Genomic DNA, 24,305 nt, shown 5'->3' on the forward strand with positions numbered 1-24,305 from the left:
GCATGGCCCGGGCTCCTCAGTTCCTTCCCTACAATGGAGACCGTTCCAAACTCTGAAGTAGAGGCGAGAAGGGGGGGTAGCGAAGCACAGGGACACTCATCTCAAAGAACGTCAATTACTGCATAGGTGAGTAACTTCCTCTTTTTCGAGAGATGTCCCTGTGTGTTCTCCACTCCAGGTGACTGAAAAGCAGCATCTCCTAAGGAGGTAGGGACATGGGGTCTGGTAAGAAAGCTGTAGACAGCACAGCTCGACCCATTCGAATATTGGGCAGGGGTTCCTGAATAAGAGCATAATCTTTAGCAAAGGTATGCTCCAAATCCCTGGTGGCAGCTTTGCAAATATCTGTGAGGGGAATGTTAGATAAGAATGCCACAGACGTTGATAGAGATCTTGTGGAGTGTGCCCTAACAGAAGCTGGAGAATTCATCTTCTTTAGTTGGTAGCATAGGTGGATGCAGTCTGCTATCCAACTGGATATTCTCTGGGTAGAGATGGATTTGCCTCTGGATTGTTCTGTGATTGAAATGAAAAGTTTAGGGGAAGCCCTAAAGGGCTTAGTTCTATCCAAATAAAAGGACAATGCTCTGTGCACGTCGAGTGGGTGCATTGCTGCTTCGAAAGTGTTCGCATGCCGTTTAGGGAAGATGGTTGGTAGATGGATAGGTTCACTGAGGTGGAAGGAGGAATGCACCTTCCAGAGAAATTTGGGATGCGTTCGAAGCATAACTTTGTCCTTAAAAAAATATAGTGTATTGTGGATCAGCCATAAAACACTCCAAGTTCTCCTACACATCTGGCAGATGTAACGGCAACTAAAATGCAGTTTTCATGGACAGATGTAAGAGGGAGCATGTTGCAAGCAGCTCAAATGGATGGCGCATCAAGCATGTGAGGACCAAGTGCAGGTCCCAAGGTTGAGTGGGTCGTCTAATGTCCGGGAATGGGATCTGGAGGCCCTTGAGGAACCACTTTGTGATGGGGTGGGCAAAGATAGTAGTGTCTCCAATCTTATTGTGAAACGCCATAATTGCTGCTAGATGCACCTTTATGGAGCTTAAGGAGAGCCCAGATAGTCTAGTATTAATGAAAAAGGGGAAGAAGCAGGAGCAGTTTGCTTGGCGGAGCGCCAGTGAGTGAACCTAGTCCACTTATGGAGATAGCAGAACACAATCCATACATACCACCTATGCAATAGTACTCTTTGTACCTGTTCAGAGCAGTCTAATTCCTCTTTAGAGAGCCATTGAGAAGCCATGCTTTGAGGTGCTGCATCGTTACGTTGGGGTGGTGTAGCTGACCCTTGTATTGTGATAATAGGTTTGGAGCTGGGGGAGCAGGACTGGAATTAGCAGACAAACAGACATCCTCATTACAAATGGGTACCATGCCCATCTGGGCCATGTAGGGGTTATTAGTATGACCCTGGCCCTCTCCGCTCGTATTTTTTGTAATACCCTGTGAAGAAGTGGTATTGGGAGGAATGCATATAGGAAATTGTCACTCCATTTGATGATGAATGAGTCTCCCATCGAGTGCTTTCCTAGGCCCGCTCTGGAACAGAATTCCAGGCATTTCTTGTTGGTTGCGGTTGCAAAAAGATCCAGTTGCGGGTAGTCCCATATTTTGAATAGGTGTAGGATGGTATCATTTATCTCCCATTAATGATCTAGGGGAAAAGATCTGCTGAACACACAGTGGTGTTTAATGAACCAGGTAGGTAGGAGGCTGAAATTTGGATATTGTGCTGGAGGCATCAATTCCAAAGTTTCATAGCCTCCGTGCAGAGTGAGTGGGATTGAGCTCCCTGTCTGTTGATCCAAAACATGTAGGAGATATTGTTGGTCATGATCCTGATATGTTGGTGGTTCTGGATGTGTGGGAGAAACTGGAGGCAGATGTTGTGGACCGCTCGGAGCGCTAGAAGATTTATGTGTAGTGAGGCTTCTGTAGGGGACAAGAGTCCCTGAGTGATGTGGTGTACCCTGGGTGCCCCGCAGCCTCTGAGGGAAACATCCGTGGTAATTATAACGGAGGGGGACTCCTGCACAAATGGGACTCCGGAACAGAGTGAGTCCTTGTCAAGGTTCCTTCCCCACTCTGAACTCTAGGGTACAGATGTGGGGACCTGCACGGAAACATCCTAAGCTTACTTTCACCAGCTTAGGTTAAAACTACCCCAAGGTACAAATTAATTTTATCCTTTGTCCCTGGATCTCCACTGCCACCACCAAACTCTAACTGGGTTTACTGGGAAACGTAGTTTGGACACGTCTTTCCCCCCAAAATCCTCCCAACCCTTGCACCCCACTTCCTGGGAAAGGTTTGGTAAAAATCCTCACCAATTTGCATAGGTGACCACAGACCCAAACCCTTGGATCTGAGAACAATGAAAAAGCATTCAAGAGTGTACAAGAAGACTTTTAATAGAAGTAAAGAAATCCCCTCTGTAAAATCAAGATGGTAGATACCTTACAGGGTAATTAGATTCAAAACATAGAGAATCCCTCTAGGCAAAACCTTAAGTTACAAAAAAGACACACAGACAGGAATAGTCATTCTATTCAGCACAGTTCTTTTCTCAGCCATTTAAAGAAATCATAATCTAACACATACCTAGCTAGATTACTTCCTAAAGTTCTAAGACTCCATTCCTGGTCTATCCCCGGCAAAAGCAGCATACAGACAGACACGGACCCTTTGTTTCTCTCCCTCCTCCCAGCTTTCGAAAGTATCTTGTCTCCTCATTGGTCATTTTGGTCAGGTGCCAGCGAGGTTACCTTTAGCTTCTTAACCCTTTACAGGTGAGAGGATTTTTCCTCTGGCCAGGAGGGATTTTAAAGGGGTTTACCCTTCTCTTTATATTTATGACAGTCCCTGACTTTGGTAGGTATGGACAGAAGTCTGTTTAGACGGTGTACATTTGGTCTGTAGACAGTGGTCATCCAACCCTGTAGGCACGGCATACAGTGGTGTGCATTCTTGACCACAAAAGTGCAAGAGACCATATGTCCAAGAAGTTGCAGAAAGTCACAGACCGTGACCTGCGGGCTTTTCTGCAACTCGCTGACAAGGTTCTTTATGGTGTTGAATCTGTCAGATGGGAGAGATGCAAGTCCGGTTATGGAATTGAGGTGAGTGCCTATGAACTCTAGTCACTGAGTAGGAGTTAATGTGAATTTGTTTTTGTTTATCTGTAGGCCAAAACCCTGGAAGCAGTTGATCGTCATCTGCGTGGCTTAGATGGCCTCCTGGAAAGTATGCACCTTGAGCAGGCAATCGTCCAGGTAAGGAAAAATGATGACTCCTTTTTTCTGTAGGTGCACCGTTGCCACTGTGAGAATCTTGGAAAGTGCTGTTGAGAGGCCAAAGGGCAGTGGGAATAAACACCCTTTCCCCTGTGCTTATCAGGCACCATCTCCACTGCTCCTAGTTGCTGGTGTATGGATGCCTAAGGATCTGAGCTTCGCTCTGGAATCCTTCATGGTGTGCAGCACCTTTTGGTTTTTGCTTTACATAACTTCCCGCCATCGAAGGGGATAACCTCTACAGTGTTTTGTATCTATCTCATGTGGGAAAAAAGAAGAGGTAAACCATGAAGCTCGACGGATCACTACAGCCATCGCGGTGGACCTGGCAGCTGTGTCCGCAGCATCGAGGGCAGTCTGCAGTGCCATGCAGGAAATAATCTGCCCTTCAGCAACTACTGCTTTGAATTGTCATCTCTTGTCCTCTGGGATGTCATTAATAAAATCCACGAGTTTCCCATAATTTCTGTGATATTTGGCCAATAGGGCTGCGTAGTTTACTACTCGAAATTGTAGCGTGGATGATGCATAAACTTGGCGGCCGAGGAGGTCCATTCTTTTGCTGTCCTTGTCAGAGGGAGCAGACCGGAAGTGCTGATGTTTGTTCGTTTGGTTGGTTGCTTCTACTACCAATGAATTTGGTGCTGCGTGCGTGAAAAGGAATTCTGAACCCCTGGAGGGGACATAGTATTTCCGGTCTCCCCTTTTGCAGGTAGGGGGTATGGTGGCTGGGGTTTGCCAGATATTCTTGGCAGGGTCCATAATGGCTCCAATTAATAGGTAGGGCGATCCTGGAGAAGGTCCAAGGTTGTAATAGGTCAGTCAGCTCATGCTGAGTCTCTGACACCTCCTCAAGAGTGATCTTGAGCTCATTAGCCACTCTTTTGAAGAGGTCCTGAAAATGAGTAAAATCATCAGCTGTTGTTGTGGGTGGGGACATAATAGCCTCATCCAGTGAGGAGGACGAATTATTATTATTTGGAGAGGTTTCAGGTGACTCCTCATCTGCGTGCACCATTGCAGGGTTGCATCCATCACAGAAGTGTGCATGGGTACAGGAGGAGATCTAGTGTCGTCTCTGCATGGGCTGTGTCAGCTACTGTGGTGCCTGCTGTAGGACCCCACGGGTTCCAGTAATGCCTTTGTCCGTGGAAGGGCCTGGGCGGTCCCATCCATGAATGTCCATACCAGAATGCTAAGTCCCTGGAACAGGAAGACTTCAGTCTTCTTGGTTCCATGCTAGCAGGAGAGCCAAGGGGGGAGGAATGGTGTGGTAAAAAAACTCCCTCCACTTTTTCGTCCTCATCACAAGAAAAGTGAGAGGGAATAGGGGATAGCTGTTGGTGCCGTGTCGACAGTTCTGGTGAGAGATCAGTACCAAGTAATGAGGAATCTGGAGTTGGCGAGACTAGCAAATTGCTGGAATGAATAAATTGTGCTACCGAGGTAGAAGGAACCGGAATATATTGTGCTGCATGTGGTGGCACGGGCGTAGGGTTGGCCAGTGCCAATTGGTGTGGAGCTGTATGTGGAGTCATAGGTGGTTATGGTGTCTGAGCCAGGACAGCAACCGTACTTGTATGCAGCACAGACAGGCTCAGCTGAGTTGGCACCGAGTCCTTTGAGGTGCTATGCAGTGCCGTATTAGAAGAGGCAGGCAACTTTAAGCCAGAAGCCTCTGCACCGGAGCAGTGGATACTGGCAGCAGCTGGGGTACAGATAGTGCCCAGAGCATCATATGTGCTGAGCTGCGGAGCGGTTGGCATTGACAAGACAGACCTGGTAGGAGACCCCATTTGGATGCCGGCTGGTCTCTGTGACATGATGAAGCTGGCCTTTTTTTTGTTGTTTTCTTGTCCTTAGTGGACTTAGGCAGGCTCTGTTTTGAGTAGGACTCCTGACCTCCATTAGAAGCCTCAGAGGTCTCTATCCTTTCGTGCCCTAGCCTTCAGTTTACTGCAGTGGGCACATTTTTGGGGGACATGGGACTTCCCCAAACAGCGAACACATTGCGAATGGCCATCAGAGATAGGAATGGCCTCGCTGAACATAGTGCATCTCTTAAAACCTGGCGAGCCAGGCATAGTATAAACTGTCTAACTGACAGAAAAAACTGGGAAGGGTTTTTTTTGTTTAAGAGAAAAGAAGGGGGAAATAAAACTTATCTGACTAAAAAATACAAGGTAAACTGTATAAATAACTATCTACCTAAAGCGAAAAAATAATTGAGCAAGACTGCTGAGCTCCATCTCAGGCCGGGGATGGTGGAGAAGGAAGTGAGGAGCCTGGGCCACACGCGTACTATTGAGACACAGTTGGCGCGTGAGGTAGGCACCGCGCATGCGCAGCCCATACAAGTACTTCTGTAAAAATCTCTGAGTGAAGGTGCAGAGGCACGCCAACATCTGGAGTGGAGCCCCCCAGGGACATATCTCTCTCTCTCTCTCTCTAAGAATTTAGGCCATACTTACAGGATGAGAGACTCTATGCTGGGAAGCAGACACTTTGAAAGAGATTTGGAGATTGGGGTGGACAATCACCCGAACAAGTTCCCAGTCTGACACTGCGGCCAAAAGAACTAATATGATCCTGGGATGCATAAACAGGGGAATCTCGAGTAGGAGTAGAGGTTATTTTACCTCTCTGCACTTGACACTGGTGAGACCATTGCTGGAATTCTGCATCCAGTTCTGGTGATCACAATTCAAGAAGGATGTTGATAAGTTGGAGAGGGTTCAGAAAAGAGCCACAAGCATGATAAAGGATTAGGAACATGCCTTACAGCGATAGACTCAAGAAGCTCAATCCAGTTAGCTTAACAAAGACAAGGTTAAGGGGTGACTTGATTACAGTCTTGAAATACGTACATTGGGAACAGAAATTTGATAATGGGCTCTTCAGTCTAGCAGAGAGGCATAACACAATTTAATCTCTGGAAATGGAAGCTAGACAAATTCAGAATGAATACAAGCTTTAAATTTCACAGTGAGAGGAATTCACCACTGGAACAATTTACCAAGGTCATGGTGGATTCTCCATCACTGAATTATTAAATCAAGACTGGCTGTTGTTCTAAAAGATAACCTCTAGGAATTTTGGATGTCAGACCAGATAATTACAATGGTTCCTTCTGGCCTTGAAATCTGTTAATCTTTTTTTCAAACTAGAAAATCTAAATCTGCTTCCTCTACTACTTTAAGCTTTGCAGAGACTGGCTGCTCCTTAAAGAGTTTCAAGTGTTTCCATCAGAAACCTTGTATTGGAGCTCTTCAAAACAATAGATTTTATTTTAAAAAAATCAGAGCCTTGGGGTTTTTTTTCAAAAATAATCGACTGTTTAGTTGTTAGTAGTGGGATAAGATTTATTACTTCTATGACTACTATTGCCTTTCTTTGGGGGCTTTTGGCAAGTCACAACCTTACTGTCCCTCAGTTTTTACCATCTGTAAAGCAGAAGTACATCACCCTAGGATGCTGAAATGCTTAGATGATAGGATCTAAACTGAAATACCTTGCATTAAGGTAGTCCAAGTATCAAGTGTTCTACTGTGTCAGTGGGATTTTACGTTACAGTTTTATAGCACCAACTACACCTATGAACAATACTCTTCTATTTAAATTGAAAGTTTATCGCATTGTTCATAGATATGAAAGTATGACCCCTACTGGCTATGACCTATGGCTGCAATACATGCCATCAGTAAGGCCTGGTCTAACATAAGCCTTACTTCAACTTAACCCTGTCAGCATCTACACTACAATGTTGTTTCTGCCAACATAAGTCGCCCACTCCACCTCTACAAGAGGCATAGCACTTAGGTTGAAGCAATGAAAGTGGCAGGGCTCCGGCTGTCAGCCCCGGGTGGCAGGGCTCCGGCTGTCAGGCCTCCACAATGTCCTATGCTAAAAAGTTAAATCGGTGCAAGTGCTCCTGCTGAGGATGTGCACCACCAACAGAAGGAGCTAGTGTGGACACGCTAAACCAATTTCATTACTGCAGTGACTGTATTAAGTCGACTTAATATTGTAGTGTAGACTTACCCTAGATGTTAAAGGGAGATATGTGAATTAGGGAGAATAATTCTAGATCAGGGTTTTGGTGGTTTCTAAGCTGATGCTTTTTCTAGTGAGAATAAAGTTTGCAACCAAAATCCTATGCTTGAGTCTCTAAGAAACTAGAAAGTAAAGTCCTGGTAAGCTATATACTGTTCAGCAACCTGGAGTACCAGCTTCTAGAAATTTTTACAGCTTTTACAGTATTCCAATTCAGGCAGTCAGGAATACAAAGGCCCAGCCAGTGGTATGCTGGCAGTGCCTTATGGTACAACTCAGGTGAAATAAAGGGAACACAGCCAGCCTCCTGGTTTGTGTTCTATATATACACACACCCTGAGGCCCAGAACTTAGAGAAATAGAGGTGAACGTCTCAACTCCACATGAAAAGCAGTGTATAATTTCACCACTACAAACCTTGGGGTAGCATGAAATCTTTTCGGTATACGATCACACTCCTACCCTCTAACGAACATTGCCATTGCATGAGCAAGACCAAGGACCACCCAAACTTACACAGCATGAACTACCTCTTAACCATATCTTCTGGACCACCTATCCTCCCCACTGTTGATTGAACATCCTTGTAGCTATTATAACAATTGCTTATCTGGGGCAAACAGCATATTTTTAGCTGTGTTTAAATGCAGTTTAAGGAGTCAGCACCATGTGAACACTCAGCTATCTGTGGATGAGATGAGAGAAAGGAAAGCTTTAGTAGAACCCAAGGTCAAGGGGAATACATAGCTATAAGCTTAAGTCTGCCAACAAACACCATTCCTGGGCCCTGATTTTAACTAATGCATAGTGCTTTAAGAAGCGTCAATATGATATAATAAATTAACACTGATCATATATGTTGTAGGTGTTTCACAGCAAATACCCAGTCTAGCAGCCTTGACTTTCAATTTCCTTTTAATCAATTTATATAATGCTGAGTCTCAAGTTGGTCAGCTACTCATTTACAACTTATGGTATAGTTGCAGTAAGTTTAATGGCTATGCTGCTTCAATAGATAGAATTCATAAAGCCTGCTTTTAAAGAAAACTCTTGATTAGGAGATCAAGAAGTGTGCAGTTTATCCTTTACCGAAGTATTTTGATTTGGACTCTATTACAAAAAACGCAAACATTCCCTAGTTAAAAATGTTTCAAAAATATTACAAAAAGACTGATGCCGAAGAACAAGAGTCATCAGAAACATTTTTCAGGAAGGATATTTTTCAAGCATTTCATTCTTAAAAAAGCAATATCAAGGCAAAAAAAAAAAACTGGATTATACAAGTATTTCAGGAAGACAAGACGGATCATCCAAGATCTAACTTTGTACGATATATGTAACAATTTTATATACCTTCAATAGAGTGCTATAAACAAATAAGTGTATCTGAACACTCATGCAAAAGGAAATAATTTTGCTGAAAAGAAATCAAGCATGTTTTGTAGGCAAAGAAATTAATATTTAACAAACAGAAATTATATTTGAAGAAATGTAGCAGTAAAAAAGTGTTTAAAATTTGTTCATAAGACCAAGAATTTTATTTTTAAGCTTCACCTTACTTTTAGCACTTTATACATGACTAGAGCACAACCCACATTAACCATAGACTGGATATTACTTCCAGAAATTGCAATAGCAACAGCATGCTTGTTATGCTCCATGAACACAACTTCTAACACAGCTCTGCTGCAAACACCAGGTACAAAGAGACCTGTCACTGTGCACTAGGCTCTAAGCACACAGGACACATACCACCACCAGAACAGTTTAGTAACATAGATCCCTGAAACTGTAGGAGGGGAGCTGCAATGAAATTCTTGAAACAGTGACACTGAGAATTAAAAATTAGCAGTTTAGGTGCAGTTGATCATGACTTGATTGCATTTGTTATTTGTGAACAGGATGAAGTTCAGCAAAATATAGTTGGTGCTTTCAACAGGCCAATTTCATAAATCTGAAAACAACTGAGTCAAATCAGATGGGAGAATACATTTCAAAATGAAAAATGTGAATAACTGGAAACTATTTAAGAACATTTTATTAGATGCCCAAAAAGCCACGATCAAGAAAAAAGCACCTGGCTTAGAGGGGAACTGAAAGCAGCTATAAAAGGAGAAGCTGATCGCAATGGATATAAAGCTAGCAATTGTAGAAAATTTATATGGAAAGCAAAAGGACACACAGAAATCTACATCTAGCAGAGTTACAGGACAATAAGGAGTTATTAAAGTATGTTAGGAACAAACTGAATCCTAACAATGGCATTCATCCATTACTAGATGGAAATGGGAGAAAAGACTGAAGTATTAAAAAACTATTTCTGTGTTGTATTTGGAAAAAAGCCAGATGTATTCATATGTGATGAGGCTGTATTTTCCATTCCAATAGTAACTTAGGTGGTTATTAAATGAAAGTGTCTCACTTTAGTAGCTGTTAAGTCAGCAGGTTTGGATACCTTGCATCCAAGAGTTTTAGAAGCTGGCCAAGGAGCTCTCTGGAGCATTAATGCTAATTTTCAGTAAGTCTTCAAACACTGTGGAAGTTTCACAGGACTGACAAAGTAAATGTCTAACAATATTTTTAAAAGGGTTAATGGGATGACCCGGGCAATAATAGGTCTATCAGCATGACACAGACCTTTGCCAAACTAACAGAAAGGATAATAAAGAACTAATAGTTAATAATAGAATTTAAAAAGGAGGCCAATATAATACCAATCATCAGAGGTTTATGGAAAATAGATTGTGTAACTTGATATGTTTTTGATTAGATTAGAAGTTTGATTGATAAGGGTAATAGTATTGATCCAACATAGACTTCTGTAAGGCATTTGACTTGGTACTGCATGATATTTTGGTTAAAAACTAGAATGACTCAAAATAAACATCAGCACAAACTAAACTGATTAAAAACTGGCTATCAGGTCTCAAAATTTTAAACGGGGAATCATCATTAATTGGGTGGGTTTCCAACAGTGTCCTGAAAGGCCTGGTTCTTGGCCTTATGCTATTTTATATTTTTTCCCTGTGATCTAGAATTAAAAGCCATGCCTCCTAAATTTGTCAGATGACAAAGACGGGAGAGTGATAAATAACAGAGGACAGGTCACTCACACAGAGCAATCTGGATCACTTGGTCAACTGGGCATAAGCAAACAATGTGCATTTCAATACAGCCAAATGTAAGGTCATACATCTAGGAATAAAGAATGTAAGCCATCCTTAAAGGATGAGGGACTATCTTGGGAAACAGCGACTTTGAAATGGACTCGAGAGTCATGGCAGATAGTCAGCTAAAAATGAGTTCCCACTGCAACGCTGTGGCCAAAAGGGCTAATGTGATCCATTGATGTACAAACAAGGGAATACTGAGTAGGAATATATTATTGCTGCATTTGGCACTGGTGCTAGCACTGCTGGAATACTGTGTCCAGATATGGTGTCCACAATTCAAGAAAGATGTTGAAAAATGGGTAAGGGTTCAGAGAAGAGCCACAATAATGATTAACGGATTGGAAAAACATGTTTTATCAAAAAAACTCAAGGGGCTCAATCTATTTAGCTTATCAAAGAGAAGGTTAAAGAGTAACTTGATCACAGTCTCTAAATACCTACATAGGGAACAGAAATTTGACAATGAAAGGATCTTCCATCTAGCAGACAAGACATAACAAGATCCAGTGGCTGCTGGTTGACAATGGGCAGGTTTATATTGGAAATAAGGTACCTCTTTTTTTTTTTTTTTAAATCAGTCGGGGGCAATTAGCTACTGGAATTTACCAATGGTTGTGCAGGATTCTCCATCTCTGGAAACTTAGATCAAGATAGGATGTTTTTCTAAAACCTATGTTCTAATTCAGAGGCGGGCAAACTACAGCCTGTGGGCCACATCCGGCCCACGGGACCCTCCTGCCCAGCCCCTGAGCCCCCGGCCCTTCCCCTGCTCTTCCCCCTCCCCCACAGCCTCAGTTCACTGCGCCGCCGGCGCAATGCGCTGGCAGCAGGGCTGCAAGATCTTGCTGGGCAGCACAGGTGCAGAGCTGCGGCTTGACCCAGTGCTCTGTGCTGCACGGTGGGGTGGCTGGCTCCAGCCGGACAGCACAGCTGCCTGTCCTGCTGCTCTGGGTGGCATGGCTGTAGCTCTGCCAGCCACTGATGCTCCAGGCAGCGGGGTAAGGGGGCAGGGAACAGGGGGCTGAATGGGGGCAGGGGTTCCAGAGGCGGTCAGGAAGAAGGGGTGGTTGGATGGGGCAGGGGGTCGGGGGAGGGAAATCAGGAATGAGAGGAGGGCTTGGATGGGGTGGCAGGGGGCAGTCAGGGGCGACTGTCAGGGGGCAAGAAGCGGGGGGGTTGGATGGGGGCGGGGGTTGGGCCATGCCTGGCTGTTTGGGGAGGCAAAGCCTCCCCTAACATACAATTTTGGAAATCCGATGTGGCCCTCAGGCCAAAAAGTTTGCCCACCCCTCTTCTAATTCAAACAGGAGTTAATTTAGGGGAGTCTTATGGCCTGTGTTACACAGGTAGTCAGATTTGATTATCACAAATGTTCCTTCTGCTTTATAATCTAACAACTAACATGAAGCTCAAAATGAAGCTTTAGATAATGAAGGTTGTGCTATACAGACCTTACATAGTGAATGAACAGTTGGTATGAAGGTTGTTCCCATTCTCCCTAGTGTTCCCCGTATCCCAAAACATCCAGACTGTCTGATGTAGGATATGCAGCTCTTTGTCTTTTCAAAACACATGCAGCCAGGAACCCACAGACAAAAACCACCAGGATTGAAGTATGAGCTCCACTGCACAGAACCCTGCTGAGCAGTTGCTAATAGCCGTCTGATTAATGTCTACTAGCTTGACTGAATTTCTACCTCACCAGACTTGGCCATCCCTTACCATGACTTTTACCTTCACTCCTTTCCCATCTCACTACATCTTTCCCTCTTTGCTCAAAACAACTCTATTTTTACTCTTACCATTCTCACATCAGAATAGCTCTCCCTGCCTCCAGTAGAAATTTTGACTTCTGATTTGCAATTTCCTTTCATCCAAATCCTGCACTTCTGCTGACTTCAGCTTTAATGTTGAGGATTTCAACAACTCTACTCTCATTACCTTATTCAATCCTTGGCTAGATCAATTTAGTTAATCATTGCCTTGGCCATTCTTAATCTTGTCTTCACCAGGCAATGCTCCTCCTCAAATATCACTCATTTACTGTTTCAGATTACTACTTTTTCCTTATTTAGTACTGTACACTTTCCCCATCTCAGTCTCATTCCTTCCATAACGTTCAATACACTGATAGCAAAGACTTCTTTGCTCCTCTTAGCCACCTCCTTCCCTCCTTAAGTGCACCGTACCTCCATATCCTCCTCCCCTTCACTGACACTATGATCACCATCATCCTCTCCTCCATCCTCCCCTTACTCCTTTTCCCTCCACTAATTCCCCAAACCCTGGGTCAACTTTCACATCTGTTTCTCCCCGTCTCCACCAGTGCTGCAGAGTACATCTTACAAAACCTAAGGACCATGAGGGTGACATAGCTAGATGTCCAACACCCAGACAACAAATATGCTATAGGCTAATCATGATTTAGCGTTGTCTACTCTAGCAGCTGAACAGTCTACAACCATGGTTAAAGGGTACAGACACATCTGTTCAAGACCACCATTATCCAAAGCAGGACAGTTTCCAAGGCCAGACAGGGACCCAGCTGCGTTACTTACCAAAGGCACTGAAAAGCTGGTAAAGATCACTAGTCTTCCACTCTTTGGGAAATGTAACATGAAGAACATGGTCTCGTTTTGGCTGCACTGCAAGATAAGAATGCATTTAATAATGCTGTCAGGTATTCATATAGGTTTGAATTGTTCAGTGAAATCAGAAAAAACTAAAATGTATACTCTAACACAACTACTCATTATAGAAAACTGGTTCACGATTTTCAGAACTGCATGCAGTTAACTGACAGAAGTGAGTACAATTACTGTCATTATGCATGAAAATTACTACTTAAATCAATCTGGCCCATTTGTATATGCATTTGAAGCAACTGTGCATGAAACAGTAACTGCTCACAAATTACGTACATGCCTTTTTTGCCCAGCATTGCTCATATGCAATTATGAAAATCCAGTCTCTTACATCTCTTTTGCACCAAGTTCAAGGAAACTAAACTTACAGTAAAACAGTTCTTAATTAGGTTTTCACACAGTACCAAATACATATTAGAATATAAAACAATCATCATCATCCTCATGTGATTTAAGTTAAAATTGGGAAACAAATGACCTGTTTCTTTATACTACTGATAAAAGGAGAGGTACACAAGTAGGATGGAAAAGTTAACTGTATGCCAGGAACCCTAGGCATGTAGTGAAAATTATTTGGTTTTCAGTAAGAGACAGAAAGGGAAAATGCAGAATTTGGCTGAACATACAGCACAGCACTCCCCCCATAAACTTATTGAATTTGTGCATGATTGTAATGAAAGCAACTTTGTTTCATTCTTGGAATACTCACATTCTGTAATTTCCTCATCCCATTAAAAGAGAAAAGAATGGGATACCAATATTTTAAGGTGCAGCTAATTTATACTATTTGTCACTTTTATTCATCAAAACATCCAGAACTTATCCTCTGTGGCTTATGTCCTTGATGTAAGAATTACTGGACATTGCCTCATTCTGTTTTATTTTGTTCATCCTTCGCTACCCAACCTCAATTTGTCTACTCGTGCCCTCAAAAGAGATCAGGGAATTTGTCTGGAATGCCGACTACTGGGACAACCTCAAGTGGCAAATATAATCCACTGGTGCCAACATTCTCCCTGATGACAGCTGCTTTCTTCCAAATCCATATAATCCTAGGATTTAATCTAAAGTAATATTTTGGATTGGTTAATTCTAATTCATTGCTCCAAGTTGTTCAGGAGAACACACATCTTTAAACCAGGAATGTGAAGTTGAGTGCAATTCCCACCACTGCAAAATTGTACTAAGGAAACACCTTAGCATTTCTAGTATACTCTCCATGAGTGTCTTACTAAAAAGTCCTATTAAGAATTCCTTACAAACCTGGGATTTTTTTTTTAAGAGAAGAATGAGTACCTTAATTTAAAAATTCAACTTTGTTTTGGTCTGTACAGTACAGAAACCTATTTTGCAGTGTACAGGCAGTTTCATATTTTAAGCTTTTGCTCTGTCAACTTTCAGAACTGCTGGTTATACAAGTGTATTTTTAATCTTAAAAAGAAATTTTGAATTTCAGCACTATTTTATATTAAATAGATTGCTTGCTAGTTTTTGATCATTTTGGCTCCCCTGTACATTGAATCCTGTACAATGTAAGCCTGAGAACTTTACTTGACTTCAGATTAGAGTTTAGAAATTGAAATGCCTTCTATTTTAGGTAACGTTTTTTAGTTTGTATAGCTCTGAATAGTAGTTTTCATATTTAAAAAGATGGCCTCACAATTTTTATGCAAAACACTTTCTACGAGGACAAGTAACGCTTAGTTCACTGGTTTCACAGTGTCCTCTGTTGGGCCCTAATTGCTCCCTCCACCTACTATTTCTAGCTAGTATAACTATAAGGTATTAAAAAGTTTTAGTGCATCTCAGCCCTCCACCACATGAAGCGACATCTCTGTCTAATGCTGGAGAGTACACCGATCTTGACAATGTAACATTCCTGTAGTAGTTCAGTGCTAATGGAAGTTACAGATCCATATACAAGCAAGTCTTAATCTGGAGTGAAAGGAGCAGACCTATGCACAAAGTATCAATACAAGGGCGTTAGTGATAAGTACAGGTTGTGAAATGTGAATGTTGAGGTATATCAGAAAAATACGTGCATTTAACTAGTTAACATCAAACAACTTCTCTCCTCCATGATAAAACAATTATATACTGATTTAAGATGAGTGGGATTTACAGGCAATACTAGATAGTGACAACAGAAACCCCTCCATATGTTATATTGCCTGTACGTTGCTTATTTCTTTGTCTATGATTTTGTAATTAAGATTGCTATCAAAACCCACAGTTAGCACCTTTAAACTGATCATTTTAATCTGAATTTAAATTTAGTAGCATACATACCAGGATAGATCAAGGGCTTGAGTCTTTTCTCATTTGCACTTGGTTAATTATATTGGGTGAAATCACAGACTTGTTAGAGTCCATGGAAAAATTCACAGATTTCACCCACTGATCTCAGTGGAGTTATAACTGATTTACGCCAGTTAAAGTGGATAATTAGGCTGTTACTTTGAACACCAAAAATGAACAGTGTGTGTAGTGCTTTGTGTCACAAGTAGTGTCAGCAATTTCAATTTGTGGCATGCTCATCTTAGCCTAAGATTTGTATGAAAACAGGAACTTTGTTTTAAAGACACCTACCCTGCTGCTCTCCCTCAATTCAATCAGTTCTGAATAGAAAAATCCATCATTTCTACGGAAACCACTGAGAGGATGATAGCTTCAGGTAGGACATAAATGGAGTAATTCAGCCTCTCAGAATAAGATTTTACTATTTATAGAAATGTATTTCATAATAAAGAAAATGCACTCAGATAAAGTTTGTTAAAAAACATTTAATTTAAGCCCTCCATTATGCGTTAGTAGCTTGGAAACCAATCAATAGATCAAAGATCACCAGACAAAAAGGGAATTTGAATTAAATACACTTATGCTAAAGCTGCAGGGGAAGTCAGATATAATGAAAAAAATATTGCCCTGACAAGTGTAACTCTACTATAAGAAAAAGCCAAAATTGTACACTATGAAATTTTACTGCTGAAAATAGCCACACCTAAAGTACAGTACAAACTAGAGCTAAGGCACAAAAATTCAAATTTCATAAACTAATTTAAGGAAGATCTATTTCTTGTTGTGAAATAGAGCTGATGGTGAATATTTCAAAGGGTTTTATTTAATCTTTGCAACTCAATTAGTCTCACATTAGAACTCTAAATTTCCCAGTTCAAGATAAAGGTTTGAATAGCATCTGTTTCCAAATTAGATAGAATAAACTGTTTATGGTCCTTAATAAATGAACCTTACCACATTTTCTTTTTATTCTTAAATTTTACCCCCTATATTGTAACCACCTTCTGATGAACACCAATGCCTAGCCAGGATAGGAATGTTTCAGTCATTTCACCAACAACCGTTGTTTTATATAGTCTTCTTATTACAAAGGTAATCAAGTATAACTGCTGTGAAAGCCTCTTCATATTCATCATTTCTTGAAATTGAGGATACGTTACTGAATTCCTCTACACTATAACTTTTACAGCATTAGGCTAGCTGAAATATATTATTATAGGTGTTTGCTCTATAATTTGGCATAAAGGTAACATCTGTCACGGTTGCAGAACTAGCTGCATCTCTGGACTCTAAGTGAATCCCCTTCAGATATGAGGCCTTGTACCTTTATCTCTGTTGAGTGGAATCATAGGATTCTTCCACTCCTACGATAGGTCCTGGGCCACATCATCCCATGGATCAACTGTGCTTACCCAGCAGGCCCAAGTGGTTTAGGCACCCACAAGTGTTCCCTGCGGGAGCCTGAGACCAGTGGATAATGCAGGAGACCAGACAGCTTTCGCGAACCAAAGTATTGTTAAATCTTTTTAGTAGGAATAAAGCATGTCTACCCACCCTACGGTTACCCTGCCATGGAAGTTTAAAGCCCAACTACTTCAGATCCTCCAGCAGTCACTTTGTTTCCCCTGAACAGCTCCCTAACAACTGCCTCCCCCTCTCTAGAAGGAATTTTTAATCATTTAGGGTATATTTACACAGCAGCTGGCCGATTCCCAGCACAAGTGGACATACACATACTAGCTCTACTCGAGCTAGAGTACTAAAAATAACATTGTGGCCGTGGCAGTCTAGCTAGTCACCCAAGTACAATCCTACCTGATGTCCTGGGTAAATATTTGGGTGGCTAGCCCGAGCCATTACTTGTGGCACCACAGCCACGCTGCTCTTTTTAATGTGCAAGCTTGAGCAGAGCTAGAATGTGTATATCTACTCACTTTGGGAATCAGAACACCCAGCTGCTGTGTAAACACACCCTTAGGGTCCTTTTGATCTTTTTAGCTGTCAGACTTAGTTTTGTAATTTTGCTGGCACCTGGCAGCAGCAACTTCACAGCTCAGTAGCTCAAGCATTGTCTCTTAATGATCCTAAAAATGTTTACATTGAGGTTACTTATTTCCCAAATGCCTACTATTAAACTAAACCAACATATGCATATAATAATCATACCAATAAAGCCATACTGTAACTATCCCAATAACTACGTCACATACTATATTCATAAATTGCTACTTACAACCTTCTCAAACTAAATTTCTCTCTGAAGTACTTACTTCCCTCCAGTCAGTGAATTTAATGAAGCTGCCATCAAAAGGCTATAGTTACAAAAGGCTATTTTTAGTCAGAATTATTCAAAGCACAGAAAAAAGAAAAAAAAAATCTTAAAAAGGGAGGAGAAACAGCTATTATCAGGAAGTTTTATTTTGAGGGCAAAAGCAAATGTTTTTCTTGAGTGATATGTTTCGAAGTCACTAGGAATATTTTTTCTCCTAAAAAAATTAAAAACGAAGAGGGTATTTATATATCAACCTTTCCTATGTTAAAATACTTGTTAAAAATTCTAGTCTTGACATGAAATTAGTCTTTTACCACTCTTTTATTGTGGATTATATATTTACTACTGCTGTAGTGCATATTAAGACTACAAACAGACTTGTGTTTTTCAAGTGTCTGTAGGGCTCCAACGGTTGTTAAAGAAAACCTTAAGCACAGGGATGAAGAATTTTTCAGCCTCTCTCTAATCAAGGACCAAAACCTTCCCATATTTTTAGCCAAATAAATCAAGTCATGAAAGGTTCAGATCTCTAAAGTTTGTAAGGATGACAGGGTCCATGCAATGCTTTCCCTCTTGAAGTTATAACCTTGCATGAAAATGAACCTCTGGCTCAATAGCCTTAATAAAAAATAAATTATTCATTATCATTCTATGGTTTTGAATCCATAGCCAAGGTAACACTGATTCTATTTGAAAGCATAATTTCAATCCTCATCTAATTTCATCAAAATATCCTTTGGCCTGAAAATTCTTACACTTAGATGAAACAAATTTTTTCTGAATTTTGAAGCAAAGTTGTCAATCTACTTTCAGAGTCATTGAATATTCACTACCTTGCATCCTTTACTTACCGTAAGATACGAGACAAAATGGCCATTTAAGACTGCAAACTTTAATTTGGGCCACTTCACTTGTGCGTAGATCAAGGATAGACTATGACCCAAAGCTATTATCTTCAACTACGTTAAACTTGGTACACACAAGGAGTCCAGACTGATCTAGACAAAACCCATTTCAAATAGTATTTACCATATAGTGCAGATCCTCCATCCAAAGTAACAAGGATGGTTACTTTTTTTTTTTTTTTTTTAATAAAATGGAGAAGCAGTACATTAATGCCGCTTGATAAGAGTTGTGAATAGAGCTCAGCTGCAATTTAAGTCCCGTGCTCTACCCATAATACTGTCTTACACTTGCTTCTACAGAGGACCTTTTTAACCAGAACAGTAGTAAGAACAAGGCAAAATGAAAACAATTACTTACAGTCTGGTCCTTCCAAATTGAGATATGGTATGTCCATTACCCTCATAAGAAATAACCTAAGGCAAAAAGGAGAAGCGTCACTAGCGAACTTATGCCATACAGCTCTCTTTAAGAGGCTATTATAAAGCTTAACACCACACTGCTTCTCTAAGGTAGTCAGCAGCAGTACTAGTCACCCTAAGCAACGGAAAGCTTTAGTCCCACTAATAATTTAAAAATCACAAGATGGAGGGAGTATCCCACCAGCTAGCTCGTTCCATGCGGTGCAATTATTTTAAAGTAAATGCTAGTTATCTTACTGACTTGCTCTAAAACAAATATGCCTAGTGTTATTAAAATAGGAAAGAAAATGTGAAAAGTACACACACATTTCAAAATAATCCAGCAACTTATTGGCAGTGTTTAAAGCAGTTAAGTAATTAAGAATTGATTACAGTGTGGAAGGAATCAAGAAGCACTAGCCTAAATATGTTGGAGAGGGGGCCATCGGAGTCAGCTGTTAACGTATTGTAGTTCTGTCTTTTCCTCCTCTACCTACAACTTCCCCAGCCCCTTATGTCCCTATCTACATTGAATGGAACTGGAGAGCTTAAAAACTGATAGCCTATGCTATTTTAATGGAGAACAATGAGAGATCTGGCCAAATAAAAGCTGTCCCCCTCAAAACTATGAAAACTACAGGAATGTCTACACTACAGAGGCACAGCTATGGTGCTGGAGCTCTATAGTGTAAACACTTACTACGGTGATGAAAGGGGTTTTTCCACTGAAGTAGTTAATCCATCCTTCTTTGAGGAGGCAGTAGCTAGGTCGACAGAAGAACTCTTCAGTCGACCTAGCAGTGTCTATACCAGGGCTTAGGTACGCTTAACTATTTTGTTTCTCAGATAGTGAGAAAAATTCACAATGAGCAATGTACATAGGTTATCCGAAATTGTAGGTATAGATCAGGCTTCTGTAATGGAAAGTAAGTTTTTCATAATTTTGATTCATATCTAAATAGTGCCTCTCTTTATGATCTATCTGGTTAAAATTGTTAGCTTCAGCATGCAGTAAGCCAGAAAAGAGAACAGGATGACCTGAATGGTTTTTAATTTGATAAAATCCATGCCACTCCACGTTAGAAGCACAAGTCCCTATTTGCGTAACAGTTTACTAAATAAGAGACGGGTATATGCTGCACACACCTAACCATTTTGTTGAGAGAGAAGCCAAGTGACACTTGAGATTATAAATGGAATGCATTCTGTCACATTTACTGTCCAGGAGCTCTGAACTGAACATCTACAAGCTATTTTGTTTCTGTCACTAATGAGATTTCCATTGGTATGGCTGGATGTTTTTCAACAAGGTTCATAAAAAAACCCACCACGGGAATTTCAGAAAGTGTTAAAACAAGAAGAATTCTCAGACTGCTATATTATTCCAAGGTCACTAGCCCCAGCTCCTCCCGCATCCCTAGTTCCACACCCAGCTCTGCCTTCAGCCCAAGCTCCATTGCTGAGGAAGCCTTGGCTGTGCAGTAATGGAGGGGAGAAAGATTCCATTAATGGGAGAGCGCAACTGGAAACATTTGCACACCACTGCTATAGAACTTGCATAACATTATTAACAAAATATCTCAGAGAAAATGAAGTAACTATGTACATTAGACCAAGGAAACACAGTCCTATGACAACAATTCCACTTAATATCTGACCCTTGCATCATCCAAGGTGGGTAGAGTTGTGGGAGATGCTGCTAGCAGAAAGGAAATTATTGGTAAGAAGTTTTCCACTCTGCTCCACAGTATTTCCCACAATACTGGACATGAGGTAAGTAGTGAGCAGATGTAGGGAGGGTTCTGATAAAAAGTTTGGTAAATATGTACTCCCTTTTTATGAGCTCACTCAAAGGTCTACATTATTTGGTTGTGTTTTTTTCAGAAACCACTGCAACTTTGGGGCCCAAGCCTGGATTCAAACTGATGGCTAAGAGATTTTGTATTTCATTCTAAGTCTTCACCCAAAACCATTCTGTTCACCAATTTTAGTTTTCAAACTGAAGACTATATTTTGAATGAAGATTTTTATATACTATGGCAAATATAATATTTGAATAACTGTGTGTTTTATGAGAATGACATTTTTACATAGAAAATCTGTGCACTGTTTAAGTTTTCTAGGAACTAAAAGCAGGGTAACCTTGTTTAAGTGCTCTATTTTTTAATTGACAGTAAGTGCACACTACTATATTGTGTTTGACCTATTTATGCATGTTTATAATATATTTGTACCTCAAAAATGGAGAAAAATATTTAGAGAGTTATAAAAACAATTCTTCAAGGTACGTATCATGATTAAGGCTAAGTTTTTGTCACAGATATTTTTAGTAAAAGTCATGGACAGGTCATGGGCTTCCGTGAATTTTTGTTTATTGTCCATGACCCGTCCATGACTTTCACTAAAAATACCCCTGACAAACTGGAGGGGCGGGTTCAGTACCCACTAGTCCTGGGGCTCCCGGGTCCCCCACCGCTGCGGTCAGTGGGAGCTCTGGGGTCTGGGGTCTCAGCTGCTGTGGGGAGTGGGAGCTGCGGGGGTCCCCACCGTGGCTGGGCAGCTGCGGTGTGCCCCCACCATTGCACGGGCTGGGAGCTGTGGGGAGGGGATAGAGGGGAGGGAAATGGGCTGGGAGCAGAAAATGTCACAGAGGTCAATGGAAGTCATGGATTCTGTGACTTCCGTGACCTCTGTGACATAATCGTAGCCTTAATCATGATGAATCCATGTATAAAAAGACCTTATAGAACTTAGCAGTATATGTACCAAATAAAAGCAAGTTCATTCTGTTAAAAAGTATTTGTTAGGTTGTCTTAGTTCTAGTTAAAGCCTCCTCACCATTTTAATTTAGGAGGGGTTCCATGGTTGAAAGTGATACAACAGCTAAAAATTAAATGGAGCTATGCAAGATTACCTCAGAAGCAACTCCGTTTTTTTGAAAATTCAGCACAGCCATTTAGCTTAAAGTAAAAATACACAGTACATTTCACAATAGGCAACATAGCTAACTGCAATTCTTCATATTAGCTCAGCCAAAAGACAAGCGTCTAGATCAACAAGACCATGGCTGTTTTCAAATCCTCTGAAAGCTTGGTGAAGGTACTGAATTGAAGCAGACAAATAGCGTTTAGAAAAGATTGATCAACTGCTTGTTCTAAATTCTACATTTTTTTTAAGTTTAAGAAATTGAATAAATAAGCTTATAAGCAGGGATCCTAGTCTTTCCGTGATAAAAAACCCACAAAATTCTCCAATAAAAACCTGAAAATCAGTGTTTTTCCGTGATTAAAATGAAACGCTGAACTTTCATTCCGTAGCTGCAATACACACACATATATCAGTTGAACATATCTTATTGATATATTTACCATTTTTAAGCAAGTTCAAAGCCTAACAGTGTCATCAATCATAAGAAGAAAATACAATTACAATTTGTATTTTACATATACCAAATACTTATGTCTGTATTCTATTTTTTCAGAAAATTGTTTTTTTTAAATGCACAAATAATAAGAGAAAAAATTGCTTTTATATTAACATTACTCACTTTCTGAGTCCTGGTGGCTCAAGTGAAATTTGAGATTCATTAAAACACAAATCCCTTTATGCCATTGAGTAACCTCTATATGCCAGAGGTTTACTGGAGTATGTAAATTTAAAGTGTATTTAAAAATCAACCACAAAAGGGGGAGGTTGCATGCACTGAATAAGTGACATTGGTACTTTCAGTAAAATTTAGTTAATAGTTAATATGTTTTATTTTTTCACAAAATGTAAAAACTGAAGATTTTCTGTAAAAACGCAAATTCTGCATTTTTTCATGGCAAATGGATTTCTAGGATTCCTGCTTATGAGTAAAATACTGTTTTTTGCAAAGTCAGTCATCCTTAGCTATTTGACTTACTTTGTATTACAGACATCACCCTCTCTTGTCATGTAGTCACTACTGACACACATACAGGTTTATCTTAATATTGTGTTGAATAGCATTTATGAAGTCAGAAAGTAAAGGTACTTAATAGAACGAAACTGGCATTTAAAACTTAAGTCCAAACCCAAAGTATTTATTGTAAGATTTTCTGTACGGAAGCTAGAAGCAGGAACTACATTTACCACTACAGCATGTAGTGAAAAAGTAGCAGGTGCTCCAAGTTTAAAATTGGATTTATTTTTACCGCATGAAAACATATTGATCCATTCTTGACTGCAGATTTGTGTTAACTTAAGTTCTAAAATGTATCTGTTTTCTTATCTTTATTCAGCTACCACACAAGAAAATCATAAATCCACTGGGGAAGTGATTTCCGATATCATAATGTTGTAAAGCTGAAGTGCTCAACCTGTAGGTCACGACCACATCGCCCTCTTGTAGTCGACAAGTGTGTGGGGTAGAGAGGTCTCAAGCCAGTTCTCATGCCCCGATTTTGGTTTTCCTCTGAAGTGATTTTGCTTAGTCATTCAAAACCATCCCTCCAACATCAAAACCACCAACCATTACATAGATTTCAACAGCACATCCCCTGAAGTTCTGTTCAGCTTCCTGCTTCTGACTGAATGAAGTAACTACTTTTTATAATATGCAATATTTATACCCAAAATGCGCCCCTCTCCCCCCCCCATCACCAACACACACCACTTGGCTTTACAGGGAACATTTTTCATCTCAACTGTTAAAAAATAAAAATAATACACCTAACTAGATTTACAGATTTTTAACTCCAGAAAGGATCATTGCAATCATCTAGTCTGGTAAATTAACAGCTCCATAGTTTGGAGAAAAGTGCATTTATATATGCATTGAAATAATGTGTATTACCGATTTATGAAGTGCTTCTTGTGTAGCAGCTAGGTGCTAGTTTACTAAGTTAAGAAACCAGTGACAAGAGTTCCCACACCACACTAGAGAATCACTGCAGTTGTTCCACAAATGCTGATATTTTATTAGGAACACCATAAACAATTCTGATAAGACTAAACCAAATACAAATCTTACAAGGTGCCCTGACAGAATGCAAGTCCGATACTGAAGCCAGCTCCTTCAACCCAGAAAGCACGGCCATCATCCCTACAGAGTTCAACTTTAGAAATTGGAAAGAATCATCTCCCAAACAATTTGAACTGCTTCAGTGGGGGCCAGGATAAAGCTACTTCTCAGACAGGAACAGCCACAACCTCCTGAATGGCCACAGAAACCACTTATGCTACTGAGAAACCAGGCACATCAAGGGTTCCAACAAGACCCCCGAGGCTGT

At 40.6% G+C, this 24,305-nt stretch overlaps 1 protein-coding gene across 3 annotated transcripts in view; it reads right to left on the reverse strand.

The window, feature by feature from the left end:
• PARN (poly(A)-specific ribonuclease) overlaps positions 1-24,305 on the reverse strand; it is a 176,817-nt gene that overhangs the window by 107,002 nt on the left and 45,510 nt on the right. For all 3 annotated transcript variants that reach the window (XM_074965438.1, XM_074965439.1, XM_074965440.1), the window contains exons 19-20: positions 19,013-19,068; positions 13,093-13,179 (exon numbers count right to left, since the gene is read on the reverse strand). In XM_074965438.1, coding sequence (XP_074821539.1) covers positions 13,093-13,179; positions 19,013-19,068 — 143 coding nt within the window. The remainder of the gene's footprint in view (positions 1-13,092; positions 13,180-19,012; positions 19,069-24,305) is intronic.

Source organism: Natator depressus, chromosome 10, assembly GCF_965152275.1.
Source record: "Natator depressus isolate rNatDep1 chromosome 10, rNatDep2.hap1, whole genome shotgun sequence".
NCBI classification, from domain to species: domain Eukaryota; kingdom Metazoa; phylum Chordata; order Testudines; family Cheloniidae; genus Natator; species Natator depressus.